At 48.7% G+C, this 17,114-nt stretch overlaps 2 protein-coding genes across 2 annotated transcripts in view; both read right to left on the bottom strand.

The window, feature by feature from the left end:
- Positions 1-1,226, bottom strand: part of LOC108785722 (RING finger protein 141-like) — a 10,423-nt gene extending 9,197 nt beyond the window's left edge. The window contains exon 1 of the mRNA XM_018554858.1: positions 1,107-1,226. The gene's annotated coding sequence lies outside the window, so the exon portion shown is untranslated. The remainder of the gene's footprint in view (positions 1-1,106) is intronic.
- A 7,547-nt stretch (positions 1,227-8,773) lies between these two features.
- The window catches only part of LYVE1 (lymphatic vessel endothelial hyaluronan receptor 1), an 11,953-nt gene continuing 3,612 nt past the window's right edge, over positions 8,774-17,114 (bottom strand). The window contains exons 2-6 of the mRNA XM_018554850.1: positions 16,958-17,097; positions 13,789-13,928; positions 11,919-12,251; positions 10,172-10,250; positions 8,774-9,072 (exon numbers count right to left, since the gene is read on the bottom strand). Coding sequence (XP_018410352.1) covers positions 8,895-9,072; positions 10,172-10,250; positions 11,919-12,251; positions 13,789-13,928; positions 16,958-17,097 — 870 coding nt within the window. The 3' untranslated portion in view covers positions 8,774-8,894. The remainder of the gene's footprint in view (positions 9,073-10,171; positions 10,251-11,918; positions 12,252-13,788; positions 13,929-16,957; positions 17,098-17,114) is intronic.

The raw sequence follows: 17,114 nt of genomic DNA, 5'->3' as shown, positions 1-17,114 counted from the left end.
ATTTCGGTAATTTTTCCTTAATATAGTAAAAAAATAAAACCCCCAGTGGTGAATAAATACCACCAAAAGAAAGCTCTATCTGTCCCCAAAAAAGGGTATAAAATTAATTTCAGTACAGCGCTGCATGACGGAATAAATGTCAGTTAAAGTACCGCAGCGCTGAATACTGAAAAATGGCCTGGATGGGAAGGGGGTTTAACACCGCGGATGTCAACTGGTTAAGCTATTTAGAACCCCAGGGAAGGAGATCTAGCAGCACTTCCTGTCCCAGTGACACAGAGGTTCTTCCCCTCCCCCCTGCGTAGTTGGTTATTATACGGATGGGTGAGCGGTCGGTGACCTCCTTTATCACTACCAAGCGGTGAGACGGATCCCTTATAATTATCACCCTTGACATAATGACAGTCCTGGCTGTGGGACCTTCATGGCTGGCGGGGTCACCGGGGAGGATATGGATGGGAGCTGCAGGATTAACCCTTTCACTGCTGGAACACTGTGTGCCCCCCCTATTATCACATTTGCTCTCCCGGTGTCCCCCCGATTATCTTGTTGGCTCACTCACTGTGTGCCCTCTTTTTATCATACTGGTTCCCTGTGTGCCCCCCTTTTATCCTATCGGTTTCCTGTGTGCCCCCCTAATATCCTATTGGCTCCCTGTGTGCCCCCCTAATATCCATGTGTGCCCAACAGTTATACTATAGGTTCCCTGTGTGCCTCCCTAATATCCTATCTGCTCCATGTGTGCCGCCTTTTTATCCGATCGGCTCCCTGCGTGCCCCCCTAATATCCTATCGGCTTTCTGTGCGCCCCCCTAATATCCCATCGGCTTTCTGTGCGCCCCCCTAATATCCCATCGGCTCCATGTGTGCCCAATCGTTATACTATAGGTTCACTGTGTACCCCCCTTTATCTTATTGGTTCACCTACCTATTTGTATATATACTATATATGCACACCAACCTATATGTTTACATTCTCTAAGTACCTACCTATGCCCCACCCCCCACATATATACCTATATGTGCAGATGTTTACCTACATATATAGATGTATATTATTCCCTCAGTGATAAGTGAGTGTGTGTCATCCTCCATAGGTGTACCTACCTCTGGCAGCGTGTATGACAACACTCAGCGGGGTCTCCATAGACACAAACAGTCACGTCACGTGGTGTAAAAGACTCTCCAGCTTCGCACTCCGCTCCGCACTCTCCCTCTCCGCTCTCTCTGGCGGCGTGACGTCATAACCTAACGCGGCGCTTGACTAGACGGTAGGGAAGCTGGCCGCCATTTTTGATTCGGGCAGAGTTCGCCCTCATTGCTCTTTGGTGATTACTGTAAGTAGCAGAATGTGTCCCAACTACCCTCCTTTCTAGGGCAGCACGGGGCTGATTGTGTGTCCCTCTATTATCCTATTGGCTGTGTGTCCCTCTATTATCCTATTGGCTCACTGTGTGCCCCTCTATTATGCTATTGGCTCACTGTGTGCCCCTCTATTATGCTATTGGCTCACTGTGTTTCCCTCTGTTATTCTATTGGTGCACTGTGTGCCCCCTTTTATCATATTGGTGCACTGTGTGCCCCCCTATTATCTTGTTGGCTGACCCTGTGTCTCCACATAATCCTATTGATTTATCCGTGTCTCCCAGTTATTCTATCGCTCTTACTCTGCCCTCCCCCATTATCCTGCTGGCTCACCCTGTATCTCCATGTTATTCTATTATTTCTCCCTGTGCCCTCCAGTTAGCCTGTTGGCTCCTTTTTTTTCCACCATACTATCACTGTGTGCCTCCCTAATTTTTACTGGTTCACCCCGTGTCCAACTTTATTCTATTGGCTATCTCTTTGTTCCTTTATTACTCATGGTCCACTGTGTGCCTTCCTCTTATTCTATTGGCTATTCTAGTGCCTTCCTCTTATTCTATTGGCTCTAGGCTTGCCACCTTTTCTTCAACCGAAACCCGAACACTATATCGTCACACGGACATATTCTTTTGGGAGAAGGAGTCGTGGCTTATTCATATGTAATGGGCACCACCCATTAATATGTAAATAACACATTTGAGACTATTTTCAGTGGGGGACCAGTAGCCCCTATCTTAATTTTGGTTGCCCCTGTCTGCCTGATATCTTGTGTCCGGGTTCCTGGTGCCATGAAACCCGGACACAGCATTCAAAACCCGAACTGCCCGGGTGAATCCTGGACAGGTGGCAACCCTAATTGGCTCACCTCATGTCTCCCTATCATTCTATTGGCTCACCCTGTGTCTCCCTATCATTCTATTGGCTCACCCTGTGTCTCCCTATCATTCTATTAGCTCATTCTGTCTCCATATGATCCTATTGGCTCACCCTGTGTCTCCCTATGATCCTATTGGATCTCCCTGTATCTCCCTATTACTCTATTGGCTCACCCTGTGTCTTTCTATTATTCTATTGTCTCCCCCTGTGTCTCTCTATTACTCTATTGGCTCACCCTGTTTCCTCCTATTATTCGATTGACTCACCCTGTGTCTCCCTATCACTCTATTGGCAAACCCTGTGTCTCCTTATCACTCTATTGGCTCACTCTTTGTCTTACATGCTTGTGGATGGCAGATTATAGGCACGAGGAATGTTCTTGAGCCCGGTATCTCCCATGGCAGCATAGGAAGTATTGAGCTAATGGCCAGTGATTGGAAACATTCTTCTTCCTGTGGAAGCTTTGAATGAACTATGGAAATATGATAGATCAGGGGAAACTCCTCCCCCCAATATCTTAGTAAATGTGGAAAACTCCTTTAAATCCCCAGTATAGTAAGATCACGATGTTATGGAGGCTTTCCCTGTTCTGTTAGTGCTGTGAGCACAAAGATCATCTTCCCGTAATGTGGACTGTTATTCTCAGAGGTCAGCAAACATCTGTGTCCCCGACCAGTCCATGTGTCTGCTGACCAGAGGCTGAAAACAAACTGGAGTATGGGAAATAGAAAGAATGCTGAGCGTGCAATATGACAGAGAAAGTCTTTCTTTCTCTCTCTCTCTTTCCCTCTCTCTCTCTCTCTTTCCCTCTCTCTCTTTCCCTCTCTCACTCTTTCCCTCTCTCTCTTTCTCCCTCTCTCTTTCTCCCTCTCTCTTTCTCCCTCTCTTTCCCTCTCTCTCTCTTTCCCTCTCTTTCCCTCTTTCCCTCTCTCTCTCTTTCTCCCTCTCTCTTTCTCCCTCTCTCTTTCTCCCTCTCTTGTCCCTCTATTATCCTATTGGCTGTGTGTCCCTCTATTATCCTATTGGCTCACTGTGTGCCCCTCTATTATGCTATTGGCTCACTGTGTGCCCCTCTATTATGCTATTGGCTCACTGTGTTTCCCTCTGTTATTCTATTGGTGCACTGTGTGCCCCCTTTTATCATATTGGTGCACTGTGTGCCCCCCTATTATCTTGTTGGCTGACCCTGTGTCTCCACATAATCCTATTGATTTATCCGTGTCTCCCAGTTATTCTATCGCTCTTACTCTGCCCTCCCCCATTATCCTGCTGGCTCACCCTGTATCTCCATGTTATTCTATTATTTCTCCCTGTGCCCTCCAGTTAGCCTGTTGGCTCCTTTTTTTTCCACCATACTATCACTGTGTGCCTCCCTAATTTTTACTGGTTCACCCCGTGTCCAACTTTATTCTATTGGCTATCTCTTTGTTCCTTTATTACTCATGGTCCACTGTGTGCCTTCCTCTTATTCTATTGGCTATTCTAGTGCCTTCCTCTTATTCTATTGGCTCTAGGCTTGCCACCTTTTCTTCAACCGAAACCCGAACACTATATCGTCACACGGACATATTCTTTTGGGAGAAGGAGTCGTGGCTTATTCATATGTAATGGGCACCACCCATTAATATGTAAATAACACATTTGAGACTATTTTCAGTGGGGGACCAGTAGCCCCTATCTTAATTTTGGTTGCCCCTGTCTGCCTGATATCTTGTGTCCGGGTTCCTGGTGCCATGAAACCCGGACACAGCATTCAAAACCCGAACTGCCCGGGTGAATCCTGGACAGGTGGCAACCCTAATTGGCTCACCTCATGTCTCCCTATCATTCTATTGGCTCACCCTGTGTCTCCCTATCATTCTATTGGCTCACCCTGTGTCTCCCTATCATTCTATTGGCTCACCCTGTGTCTCCCTATCATTCTATTAGCTCATTCTGTCTCCATATGATCCTATTGGCTCACCCTGTGTCTCCCTATGATCCTATTGGATCTCCCTGTATCTCCCTATTACTCTATTGGCTCACCCTGTGTCTTTCTATTATTCTATTGTCTCCCCCTGTGTCTCTCTATTACTCTATTGGCTCACCCTGTTTCCTCCTATTATTCGATTGACTCACCCTGTGTCTCCCTATCACTCTATTGGCAAACCCTGTGTCTCCTTATCACTCTATTGGCTCACTCTTTGTCTTACATGCTTGTGGATGGCAGATTATAGGCACGAGGAATGTTCTTGAGCCCGGTATCTCCCATGGCAGCATAGGAAGTATTGAGCTAATGGCCAGTGATTGGAAACATTCTTCTTCCTGTGGAAGCTTTGAATGAACTATGGAAATATGATAGATCAGGGGAAACTCCTCCCCCCAATATCTTAGTAAATGTGGAAAACTCCTTTAAATCCCCAGTATAGTAAGATCACGATGTTATGGAGGCTTTCCCTGTTCTGTTAGTGCTGTGAGCACAAAGATCATCTTCCCGTAATGTGGACTGTTATTCTCAGAGGTCAGCAAACATCTGTGTCCCCGACCAGTCCATGTGTCTGCTGACCAGAGGCTGAAAACAAACTGGAGTATGGGAAATAGAAAGAATGCTGAGCGTGCAATATGACAGAGAAAGTCTTTCTTTCTCTCTCTCTCTTTCCCTCTCTCTCTCTCTCTTTCCCTCTCTCTCTTTCCCTCTCTCACTCTTTCCCTCTCTCTCTTTCTCCCTCTCTCTTTCTCCCTCTCTCTTTCTCCCTCTCTCTTTCTCCCTCTCTTTCCCTCTCTCTCTCTTTCCCTCTCTTTCCCTCTTTCCCTCTCTCTCTCTTTCTCCCTCTCTCTTTCTCCCTCTCTCTTTCTCCCTCTCTCTTTCTCCCTCTCTCTTTCTCCCTCTCTCTCTTTCCCTCTCTCTCTCTTTCTCCCTCTCTCTTTCTCCATCTCTCTTTCTCCATCTCTCTTTCTCCCTCTCTCTTTCTCCATCTCTCTTTCTCCCTCTCTCTTTCTCCCTCTCTCTTTCTCCCTCTCTCTCTTTCTCCCTCTCTCTCTTTCTCCCTCTCTCTCTTTCTCCCTCTCTCTCTTTCTCCCTCTCTCTCTTTCTCCCTCTCTCTTTCTCCCTCTCTCTCTTCCTCTCTCTCTCTCTCTTCCTCTCTCTTTCTCCCTCTCTTTCTCCCTCTCTCTCTTCCTCTCTCTTTCTCCCTCTCTCTCTTCCTCTCTCTTTCTCCCTCTCTCTCTTCCTCTCTCTTTCTCCCTCTCTCTCTCTCTCTTTCTCCCTCTGGCTTTCTCTCTCTCTCTCTCTTCCTCTCTCTTTCTTTCTTGCGCAGCACAGGCAGCGTTGTCATCTCAAACAGGAAGTTAGGAGCTGACTGGATTTCTGTCGGGATAGACAGGCACACACATTATTTTTATAAAGACTAAACATGGAGAAGGGTGCGAGTATTGCAGAGTCACTGGGGCCGCACTCTGTGGCGTCACAAGGTGAGTGCGGCCCGTATTGGGTGACACCATCAGATGGGGTGACACCAAAATGACTGGCAGTCATTTTGGTGTCACCCCCACTTAAAAGTTGGGCACTCGGTCACGGACCGAGAGCACAACAGCAGCACTAGAAAGGGCGGGGGTTCCGGTGACGTACCTGAATCCATTGGGTCATTATCCCCTCCTCTCTTTGCCGGTGTCCATTACCAAGATGACCGGCGGCAGTAAAGTACATCACCGCGCACGCCTGATGATGTCACACCATGGTTGCCATAATGCAAGAGTGGCGGCCGCACCGGGTGACACCGCCCTAGTGCTGCCGCTGGTCGCACTCTCATCATGTATCCAGGACGGAGAGCGAGCACAAGGAATCGTCAGTCTTTATTCTCACCAATAATAAAACATTCTTCATAAACAAATATAAATAAATGACGAGGAAAACACAAATATTTATTCAGAATGAATTATATTATAAAGTTAAAAAAGCCAAAAGAATTGTAACTGTCAGAATGATACTTATCAATGGACACGCCCCGTCACCTGACATACCGGCCGTCCGGAACGGGAAGAAGGGGACTGGTGTTCTATCGAAAGCTCCAACTCGTCGAAATCTCCAACTACCTCACTGCTGGATACTTGCAAGTTGGAGATTTGGACCAGACGGCGTTAGACTGCAAAACACAAAGACTGACGGAGCTTCTGTACAGCTGCATTTTAACAATATTCAGCCACTATGCGCACCGCAACTGTACAGAGCTCCAGTCTTTCTGAGCACCGAAAGTGAGGTAGTTGGAGATCTCGATGAGTTGGAGCTTTCGATAGAACACCGGCGCCACAAAACGAAGATTCTTTTCAGCCGTTACAAAGTATCACATTTCTTCCTATGACAGCGCAATGCATTTCCTATTGCTGACCTCTCCTGCTGAATGCGCACATTTCCTGCCCCCTGGAAGGTCCCCTTACAATACATTGTCACTGACCCGGAACGAGCAATGTAAGCTTGCTCCGGCTCAGCGACATCAGAGGATGAGCATGACAGCCAGGCAGCCAGCATTTTCAGCAGGGGATCTGGGTACTGGCTTTCCTACCGAGGGGAAAACGTTGTTTGCAGCGAGTGATCTCACGGCTCCCTATGTGAAGGAGATCGTGGTTCTGATTTTGTAGTGAGGAGGCAGTTTTAGATCCAGTGATGTGTTTCTCTATGCAATGCAGGCAGATCCTGGCTGGTGGGAGGGGCTGTACATAGCTTCCTGAAAACATTCACAGCATGAATGAACAGCGATTTGCATACAGATTATAATTTACATTTCCGAGTTATTGCAACAGATTTCCGGCCGTATGATGGCACTCGAGGACCTCCAGCGTCCTCCATTCTGTAAAGCTGAACTCCGGAGTAAGCATATATTGTCGCCATGTGTACTTCTTCCAGATCTGTGCAGTAATCCCGTGTGAGACTTGGAGCTTCCTGTAATAAAGACCGCTCACTGCTGCGCTCTCCTTGTGCAGGGTGACTGGTCTTGTCTCCGCCCCCTCCTGTAATAAAGACCTGTCACTGCTGCTCTCTCCTTGTGCAGGGTGACTGGTCTTGTCTCCGCCCCCTCCTGTAATAAAGACCTGTCACTGCTGCTCTCTCTCCTTGCGCAGAGTGACTGGTCTTGTCTCCGCCCCATACTGTAATAAAGACCGCTCCCTGCTGCTCTCACCTTGTGCAGGGTGGCTGGTTTTGTCTCTGCCCCTTCCTGTAATAAAGACCGGTCACTGCTGCTCTCTCTCTCTCTGTCAGGGTGACTGGTCTTGTCTCCGCCCCTCCTGTAATTTTCTGTAGTGGGTGGATCCTGATGGGCCACTCCCACAGCTCTGCTCTCTGCACAGGTTATGCACAGCACATCGATGATGTTATAGAACACCGGCGCCACAAAACGAAGATTCTTTTCAGCCGTTACAAAGTATCACATTTCTTCCTATGACAGCGCAATGCATTTCCTATTGCTGACCTCTCCTGCTGAATGCGCACATTTCCTGCCCCCTGGAAGGTCCCCTTACAATACATTGTCACTGACCCGGAACGAGCAATGTAAGCTTGCTCCGGCTCAGCGACATCAGAGGATGAGCATGACAGCCAGGCAGCCAGCATTTTCAGCAGGGGATCTGGGTACTGGCTTTCCTACCGAGGGGAAAACGTTGTTTGCAGCGAGTGATCTCACGGCTCCCTATGTGAAGGAGATCGTGGTTCTGATTTTGTAGTGAGGAGGCAGTTTTAGATCCAGTGATGTGTTTCTCTATGCAATGCAGGCAGATCCTGGCTGGTGGGAGGGGCTGTACATAGCTTCCTGAAAACATTCACAGCATGAATGAACAGCGATTTGCATACAGATTATAATTTACATTTCCGAGTTATTGCAACAGATTTCCGGCCGTATGATGGCACTCGAGGACCTCCAGCGTCCTCCATTCTGTAAAGCTGAACTCCGGAGTAAGCATATATTGTCGCCATGTGTACTTCTTCCAGATCTGTGCAGTAATCCCGTGTGAGACTTGGAGCTTCCTGTAATAAAGACCGCTCACTGCTGCGCTCTCCTTGTGCAGGGTGACTGGTCTTGTCTCCGCCCCCTCCTGTAATAAAGACCTGTCACTGCTGCTCTCTCCTTGTGCAGGGTGACTGGTCTTGTCTCCGCCCCCTCCTGTAATAAAGACCTGTCACTGCTGCTCTCTCTCCTTGCGCAGAGTGACTGGTCTTGTCTCCGCCCCATACTGTAATAAAGACCGCTCCCTGCTGCTCTCACCTTGTGCAGGGTGGCTGGTTTTGTCTCTGCCCCTTCCTGTAATAAAGACCGGTCACTGCTGCTCTCTCTCTCTCTGTCAGGGTGACTGGTCTTGTCTCCGCCCCTCCTGTAATTTTCTGTAGTGGGTGGATCCTGATGGGCCACTCCCACAGCTCTGCTCTCTGCACAGGTTATGCACAGCACATCGATGATGTCACCGCTTCATTCTCAAGGTAATATCTGGGTTTGTAAAGGCATTTGGTGCTCACAAAGCGGCTATTGAGAATTATAATTACATAAAAGTTCTCTGCTCCCGGAGTTCAGCTTTAATACAAGTCACGTTCTGTCCGGGTTTTGTGTCTCCCGTGGGCTGCTCGGTGTGTTGGGGTTCACACGGCGGCCCGGGGAAGTGAGCAGTCTATCTCTGAGTCCGGGGCGCCGGCTACACCTCGGCCTCCATGCTGTTTGATGTGTTGGCCTGGAGGTTCTGTGGCTTCTCCTCCCTCCCGTTCGGGGTGATTTCTTCCTCTTTCGTGGCGTCGGCGGTTTCTCGGAGGACTTTGGTCTCCACGGACTCCTTCTCCACTTTTATCTTGCTGAAGAACACGCTGGTTTTGTACCTGAAGCATAAGAAATACATGAAATGATATGTCGGTGTCTCTCCCATCACTCCCATGAAGAACAATTCTGCAGGCGGCACCATCAGAACCAGAGCTAAAGTGGATTTTCACTTCTCTGGTCCCTCACTTCCCCCTCATCAACATGCTAATGACATTTTCATTGCATGCCTTATTTTAGACCCTGTGAGGTCATCACTGGCTCTATGTGCTTCTCCATGCAGTGCAGGCAGATCATGGACGGTGGGAGGGGCTGGCAGGGGGCTTTCTGTACGTCTCTATGCAATGCAGGGACATCAGGGCTGGTGGGAGGAGCCAGCAGGGGGATTTCTGTACTTCTCTATGCAATGTAGACAGATCATGACTGGTGGGAGGAGCCGGCATAGGGATTTCTGTACTTCTCTATGCAATGTAGACAGATCATGACTGGTGGGAGGAGCCGGCATAGGGATTTCTGTACTTCTCTATGCAATGTAGACAGATCATGACTGGTGGGAGGAGCCGGCATAGGGCTTTCTGTACGTCTCTATCCAATGCATGCAGGTCATGACTGATGGTAGGAAGGGCCGGCAGGGTGCTGTACATAGCTTCCTGAAAACAGCACTGCTTCAGTACTCCTCTCAAGAGCCCTCAGCCCTGATGCAAGCTGTGGGCCGGCTCCTGGGAGGAGTTATGCAAATATCAAAATGCCTTGATGGGTGGGTGTCAGTCTGGAGCTATGAATGTTCCTTTATTTTCATGCAGAGCACCCACATGTGATGCTAAGCCTCCACGATCGAAAGAACTGAAATCCAATGAATGAAAGGGGCGGGGCCAGGTAGGAGGAAAGGGCTAGATCACTTTTGGTGACAGGTCCTCTTTATGGAGACATTAGGGATCTATTAGACTTTTAATGCAGGGGCAGGCACTCTAGCTGTTGTGGAACTACAAGTCCCATGAGGCATTGCAAGACTCTGACAGCCACAGGCATGACTTCCGGGAGGCCGATGTTTTTTTTTTCCATCCTAGATGATGTTGGAAGTCCTCCAGCAATACGCGGTACACCCATGATGCTGGTTTTGCAGAGCATTCTGTATTGTTAGTCCTATTGAGTGTTACTTACTTCCTAATGTAGCAGATGGCGAGCACCACGGCTGCTATGAAGAACACCACTGCCAGGATGAGCAGCGCGGTCGGTAATTCTGAAATTAAAAAAAGACAAAATAATTACATACTGAATGCGGAAACAATGAATGAAAGTAATTCTGTGTTTCAAGGTGCATTTCACATACACTATATTGCCAAAAGTATTGGGACACCCCTCCAAATCATTGGATTCAGGTGTTCCAGTCACCTCCATGGCCCCCGGTGTATAGGATGAGGCACCTCGGCATGCAGACGCGTCTACAAACATTGGTGAAAGAATGGGTCGCTCTCAGGAGCTCAGTGACTGATAGGTTGTCACCTCTGCAATAAGTCCATCCATGACATTTCCTGACTACTAAATATTCCGCGGTCACCTGTTACTGGTATTATAACAAAGTGGAAGCAACTGGGAACAACAGCAACTCAGCCAGGAAGTGGTAGGCCACGTCACATGACAGAGCGGGGTCAGCGCATGCTGAAGCGCACAGTGCGCAGAAGTCGCCAACTGTCTGCAGAGTCAATAGCTACAGACCTCCAAACTCCATGTGGCCTTCAGATTGGCACAACAACAGTGCGTAGAGAGCTTCATGGAATGGGTTTCCATGGCCGAGCAGCTGCATCCAAGCCGCACATCACCAAGTGCAATGCAAAGCGTGGGATGCCGTGGTGTAAAGCGCGCCGCCACTGGACTCTAGAGAAGTGGAGACGTGTTCTCTGGAGTGACCAATCACGCTTCTCTGTCTGGCAATCCGATGGGCGTGTCTGGGTTTGGCGGTTGCCAGGAGAACGGTACTTGCCTGACTGCATTGTGCCAAGTGTAAAGTATGGTTGAGGGGGGATTATGGGGGGGGTTGTTTTTCAGGGGTTCTGAACAATGGATCAGCACAATTGATTAGTGGATCAGTACAATGGATCAGTACAATGGATTAGCACAATGGATCAGTACAATGGATTAGCACAATGGATCAGCACAATGGATTAGTGGATCAGTACAATGGATTAGCACAATGGATCAGTACAATGGATTAGTGGATCAGTGGGTTAGGGTTAGTGGATCAGTACAATGGATCAGTGGGTTAAGGTTAGTGGATCAGTACAATGGATTAGTCTGATGTTGAAGCCATTGGCAGCATTGTGTTACAATGTATCTCTCTGTCTAACTATGACCGTGTAAGACCGCGTTCACACCACGGCGTTTCGTCACACGTTTTTTTCCGCGCTGAAGCGCACGCGGCATAAAATCCCCTGTATTCCTATGAGGGCCGTTCACAGACACACGCTCAATCACGCGTCCAAATACGCCTGGTATTCGAAATAGTCCCTGAGCTTCTTCTGTGGTACTTATCAGCCCGTTTTGCTCCATAGACTTCAAAGGAAAGGCGCCGATCAGCGCATTTTTGTGTGCGTTTTTTCAGGAGCTGAGACCGCTTTCTTTTGGACAGCTGTAAAACACACTGCAATGCGCATAAAACGCGCCTAAGGCGCACCGAAACGCTGTGGCCCTGGTGTGAATGGGGTCTAACAGCTGAATCCGTTTTCCCGCGATCGCCTACAACTGCCCAGACTGGTAACAATGGTAACAATGCGATCATTTTGTTTCAATAAAAGAACAACGTCATTTATGAAATGCAGCTGCTGCAGATCGGCAGTTGATGGGTTCTGCGCACGACAACTACAATTCCCCACAATACATAGAGCGGCTTGCGGTGAACGGGAAAATTTACTTCCAAATACGATCCTCTCGCTCTGCCGAGCCGCTTGATTTTCCGGTGGGTTCGTCGGTTCCTCCGTTAATGGCGGAGTCGTCGTCTTTGGCGTCGTAGTGGGCGGAACCACTTTTGGTGTCGTCTTTAGTGTTGTTATCAATGTGGAGGAGTGCGGACGGCTCGTCGACTCTCTCGATGTTGTCGGTAAGATCGGCCATCCTGTTGTCCTTCCCTGCGGATCTGTGACCCGTGGTTGAGTGGTTGGCGGTGGCGGGGAATCGGTCGTTGGCGACGCGGTGCTGGGCGCTATAGTCACCATGAGCCCCGGTTTACAGGAATTGATCCGCAGATCTGAAATGAAAGAGGAGACAAGTGAAGGAGATCCGGTGAACAATCGATGACCTTCTAGTCCCGGGGTCAGGCAACCTTGGCTGTCCAGTTGTTGTGGAACTACAAGTCCCATGAGGCATTGCAAGACTCTGACAGCCGCATGCATGACTTTCAGAGGTAGAGACTTCATGGGATTTGTAGTTTCACCGCAGCTGGACTGCCAAGGTTGCCTTCCCCTGTTCTAGATGACAACTCCAAGAACGGGGCCTTCATTTGGACCATTTTAATTGATATTTCTAGAAGAACATTTCAGCATTTTTTTTAAGGCTTGACTCCGCCCCCCACCCCGGTCCATTCACAGAGCGCCTTGCATTGAGATCCATTCATCCATGGAACATTCTTTGAGTTCAGCCTTCCAATAGCTTCCTTCTATACCTGACTGCCCAGAGTTCCACCCAGGATTAAAAATCTCACTTTGGGGCTGCTGTAAAGTAAAGGCAATAACTAGACTTTATCTTTCTCCTCTAGCAGGGGAGCCCGGGTGACACCCCGCCGTGTCGTCATCGCGCATGCGTGGCCATCTTGGTGATACACGCCGGCAGAGAGAGGAGGGGACGGATGGGTTATGCCGCCGGGTTCCCTCCTCTCTCCTGACACTGTCGGGCTCTCGGTCCATGACTGAGTGCCCGACTTTTTAGAGGGGGTGACACCAAAATGACTGTCAGTCATTTTGGTGTCACCCCTGCAATGGTGTCACCCGGGTGCGGGCCGCACCCCCCGCGCCCCTCTTGTGACGCCACTGCCTCTAGTGTACTCTGTTCAGGGTACATGGCTGTACCAACAAGGAGTGGGAAGATGTGAGAACAGCAGGTGAGAGTGGTGTTAGTTCTGGGGCATGAAGCCGGCTTTCTGGCCAATCAGGAAGGCAGGGGGCATGTAATGACACGCTGCCCGGCTTCCTGATTGGCCGGGAAGCCGGTTCCATGCTCCCTCGTCACTTGTGAAGTGGTGTTAGTTCTGGGGCATGAAGCCGGCTTCCTGGCCAATCAGGAAACCAGGCAGTGTGTAATGCCTCGCGGCCCGGCTTCCTGTCACCAGAAGCTCAGGTATTGGGGTTGGACATCCGAGCATTTGGGCGAGTACCAGTACTCACCCAAATACTCGGCACTGATACCAATACTAGTATCGGTATCGGTGCATCCCTAGTATAACAAACTAAAAGAGACCAAATAAGAGACGTTCATTGTTGGGGTTAACACCCCTACGTCCACCTTTCCTCTGACCGTTATAAACTGATTGGTTGTCACGGCAACCAATCAGCTTCTCTCTTCAGTTTGCTCAGTTAAGCTTTGGAAATGAAAGACAGAAGCTGATTGGTTACTATGGCCAACTGCTGCACATTCCATCTGATCCAGTTTGGATCAATTCCCTTTTGGGTGTCTCTAGCCTCTTGTCCATCGCTATCTTTGTATCAGGTCAGCTCAAAGTATTGAAGCCAGCGGATCAGCTGAACAGCCAGGCAACCAGAATTGTCAGAATAAAATACAAGCTTTCTCACCAGAAGAGTTGAAACAATAGACGCTGAATTCGTGGGTCGGCGGGACGGTCCAGGTGAGAACCCCAGTTAGGTTCCTTCCACATTTTTCATTGTTCTGAATTCGTGGAATAACTCCGTACTTCTCCACCACCCACCCGTAGCTGTGGAGGAGAGGAACAGCCGTTGGATCACAGATATGAAGAGGATGAGGGACGGGGACATTTGAAGTTGTTTGGCAACAGTTTGGGGACAATTTATACAAAATTATTTCATTACTTATTTAACCAATGAAACTGCATATACAGGTGAAACTCGAATAATTAGAATATCGTGCAAAAGTAATTGCAGTAAGTGCTGCAAAAGGGGCCCAAACCAAGTACTGAGTACATATGCATGCTTGTACTTTTCAGAGGTCCGATATTGTTCTATGTACAATCCTTGTTTTATTGATTGTATGTAATAATCTACTTTTTTTGAGGTTGTGGATTTGGGGTTCTTGGGGTTTCCATGAGCTGTAAGCCATAATCATCACAATTATGACAAATCACGGCTTGAACTATCTTGCTTTGCATGTAATGAGTCTCTCTCATATATTAGTTTCACCTTTTAAGTTGCATTAGTGAATTAAATGAACTTTGCACGATATTCTAATTATTCGAGTTTCACCTGTACATTCCTTCTGTTCGAGTCAACCAGCTGTTGTGAATCGAATGCTCTCTTAGTGTAGCTTCTCTTCTGGTCGAAATGTTCTTTAAAGGAGAACTATGGGGTCAGTGTTTTTCCCCATAGTTCTCCTGAGGGTAACGGGAGGACACAAACTAGCGTCCTCCCGCTACCCTAAGCTCGGTATACCGCGAGCTACAGCTCGCGGTATACTGAGACGCCGCACCTGGAGCGGATCCCGACGTAGATGACGGGATCCGCCCAGCTGCGTGAGTGACAGCTGGCTCTGCCTACCTAGAGGCAGAGCCAGCTGTAACCGCCCCCTCCCCCGTCCGTTCCACCAGTCAGCGCTGGCAGATCGGAGAGGGGAGAGGGGAATCCAGCCCCTCCCCCTGTCACGGCAGAGAGCCGTGACAGGATCGAGAGGTGAGGGAACCCGGTATGTGTTCGCTCACCTCTCGACCTACTGAGCCGACCTGTGACAGTCTCATTGTCACAGGTCGGCTAGAACTATGAGGTGAGTGGAAATCACTCATCTCATAGTTCTCCTTTAATTGATTCATAAAGAACAGAGTGAATGGGGAAAATACCTAATTATGGCCACTAGAGGAAGCCGAGGATCATAGGAAATAAATACATCTTAGCAACAGAAGACACAATGTTACAATTCAAGAGACCGCTGGAGAGAATGAGCCAATAAATGTGACTCTTGATACTGCGGGGACAGTGATGGTGACATTTATATGTTTGTTCATTCCCTCCAGCGATCCTCAGCTAGTGGCCGTAAAGTGGTACTTTCTAGACACGTGTATTCGGATTCGGACGAACCTGCAAATCAACAAAAATCAGGTGATTCAGCGGTTCGTCCGAATCCGAAATAACTATTTTGATATCACTAGCCGAGATCACTTGTATGCAGCCTGCAGGTCCGTAACCTCCCTCCATGGTACCCAAAGGGACGGCCGCTTGCCTCCCCACCCCAGGACAACAGCACAGTAGTTCAGGATGAAGAGCGGGGAGCAGAGCGGAAAACGTCAGTTCTCCGGTCTGCTCCATGTGAACAGTGAGACAGGAACGATGTACTCGCAGCCTTCCCACCTCAGCTATCACAACAGAGCCAGCACGGTGCTGTGCTAGAACTCCTTCATCAAAGAGCACCTGTCACCTCCAAAGGCTATCACACCGGGGCTTGTTATCCCCCGTGTGATAGTAATAAAGTTAAAGGAGAACTATGGGGTCAGTGTTTTTCCCCATAGTTTTCCTAAGGGTCACGGGAGGACACAAACTAGCGTCCTCACGTCTCCCAAAGCTCAGTATACCGCAAGCTACAGCTCGCGGTATGCTGAGACCGCCGCAGCCGGGACGGATCCCGACATTACTGTCGAGATCCGCCCAGCTGCGTGATTGACAGCTGGCTCTGCCTATCTAGAGGCAGGGCCAGCTGTACCCGCCCCCTCCCCCGTCCATTCCGCCAGTCAGTGCTGGGGGATTGGACGGCGGAGATGGGAATCCCTGGGGGGAGCCGTGACTGGCAGTCACGGCTCTCTGCAGGGACAGGATGGAGAAGTGAGCGGGCGACGGTATGTGTTCGCTCACTTCCCGATCTACTGAGCCGACGTGTGATAGTTTCAATTATAAAAATAAAAAGTGATAAAAAAAAGTTAAAAATAATCAAATCAATAAAAATTAAGTAAAAGATAAAACAGGAAAAAAGGGGGGAAAAAAAGTGATAAAAAAGTAAAAAAATTATAAAAATAAAATGTTTAAATGTTTGAATATGTGCGTTTCCCTATTTCGCCCGAGGCAGTGATGCTGAACGTTTTTTTAAACGCCCGCCGCCCAAACTAAAATAACAAACTTATTTTCAGTGTTGGCACTTTAAGATAAATGCATTGATTTTGTGTCGCAGTTTGGGCTCCCGGGCTCAAAAACGTTACCCCTCACTGACATAGACCACGCAAAACACAAACAGAAGGACGGCGCCCTTTCCCCCGTGTGATAACGTTTATTCAATGTGAAATTGCGTACAAGATTTAAAAAAACTAGTCACATGTGCATGAGGGAATCAAGCGATATATTGAGTCGTGTGCAGGGCAGAGCCAAAAGAGCTGACGCATTTCAGGCGATCCCCCCTTCCTCAGAGCTCAGAGGAAGAGGCAATCCCCCAAAACGCGTCAGCTCCATTGGCTCTGCCCTTCAGGTATGGTTCATTATATCGCTTGTTTCCATCATAAAAGGGATTTTTGTTTCCAGTATGCTTTGATTGTATTATCAGAAACACCTCCAGTATGTATTCCTATTACAATGCTGATGTCATAACAGGAGCTATGCGCACTCTGGAGCCGGCACGCAGGGTGGCAATTGTTAATATTTAAATTCTTGCACTGGTTCTCTTCAATGTCTGGTGCCATGTATCACACCTGCCTTCCAAATTATACAGCAATTTGTATATTTCCTCTCCTCGTCCGGAAGGTGGAACCGTCGCCGATAGAAATGACCCAACAGGCCACCATCCTCACCCACCTACCTGCAAGTCTCAAAGCCAAAATCCCGCGCCTTCGCTATGTTGGGCCTGCTGGCGATCTGCAACCCCAGAGCCTCACACACAGTCTCCGCCATCGTGTAGTTGAACTTCTTATCCACCAGAACCACACCGGCTATCCGGCACTTTAAGGGCGGCAGCG

Source organism: Nanorana parkeri, unplaced genomic scaffold, assembly GCF_000935625.1.
Source record: "Nanorana parkeri isolate BGI_ZX_2015 unplaced genomic scaffold, ASM93562v1 scaffold10, whole genome shotgun sequence".
NCBI classification, from domain to species: domain Eukaryota; kingdom Metazoa; phylum Chordata; class Amphibia; order Anura; family Dicroglossidae; genus Nanorana; species Nanorana parkeri.
This window is presented reverse-complemented; position numbering and strand designations above follow the sequence as displayed.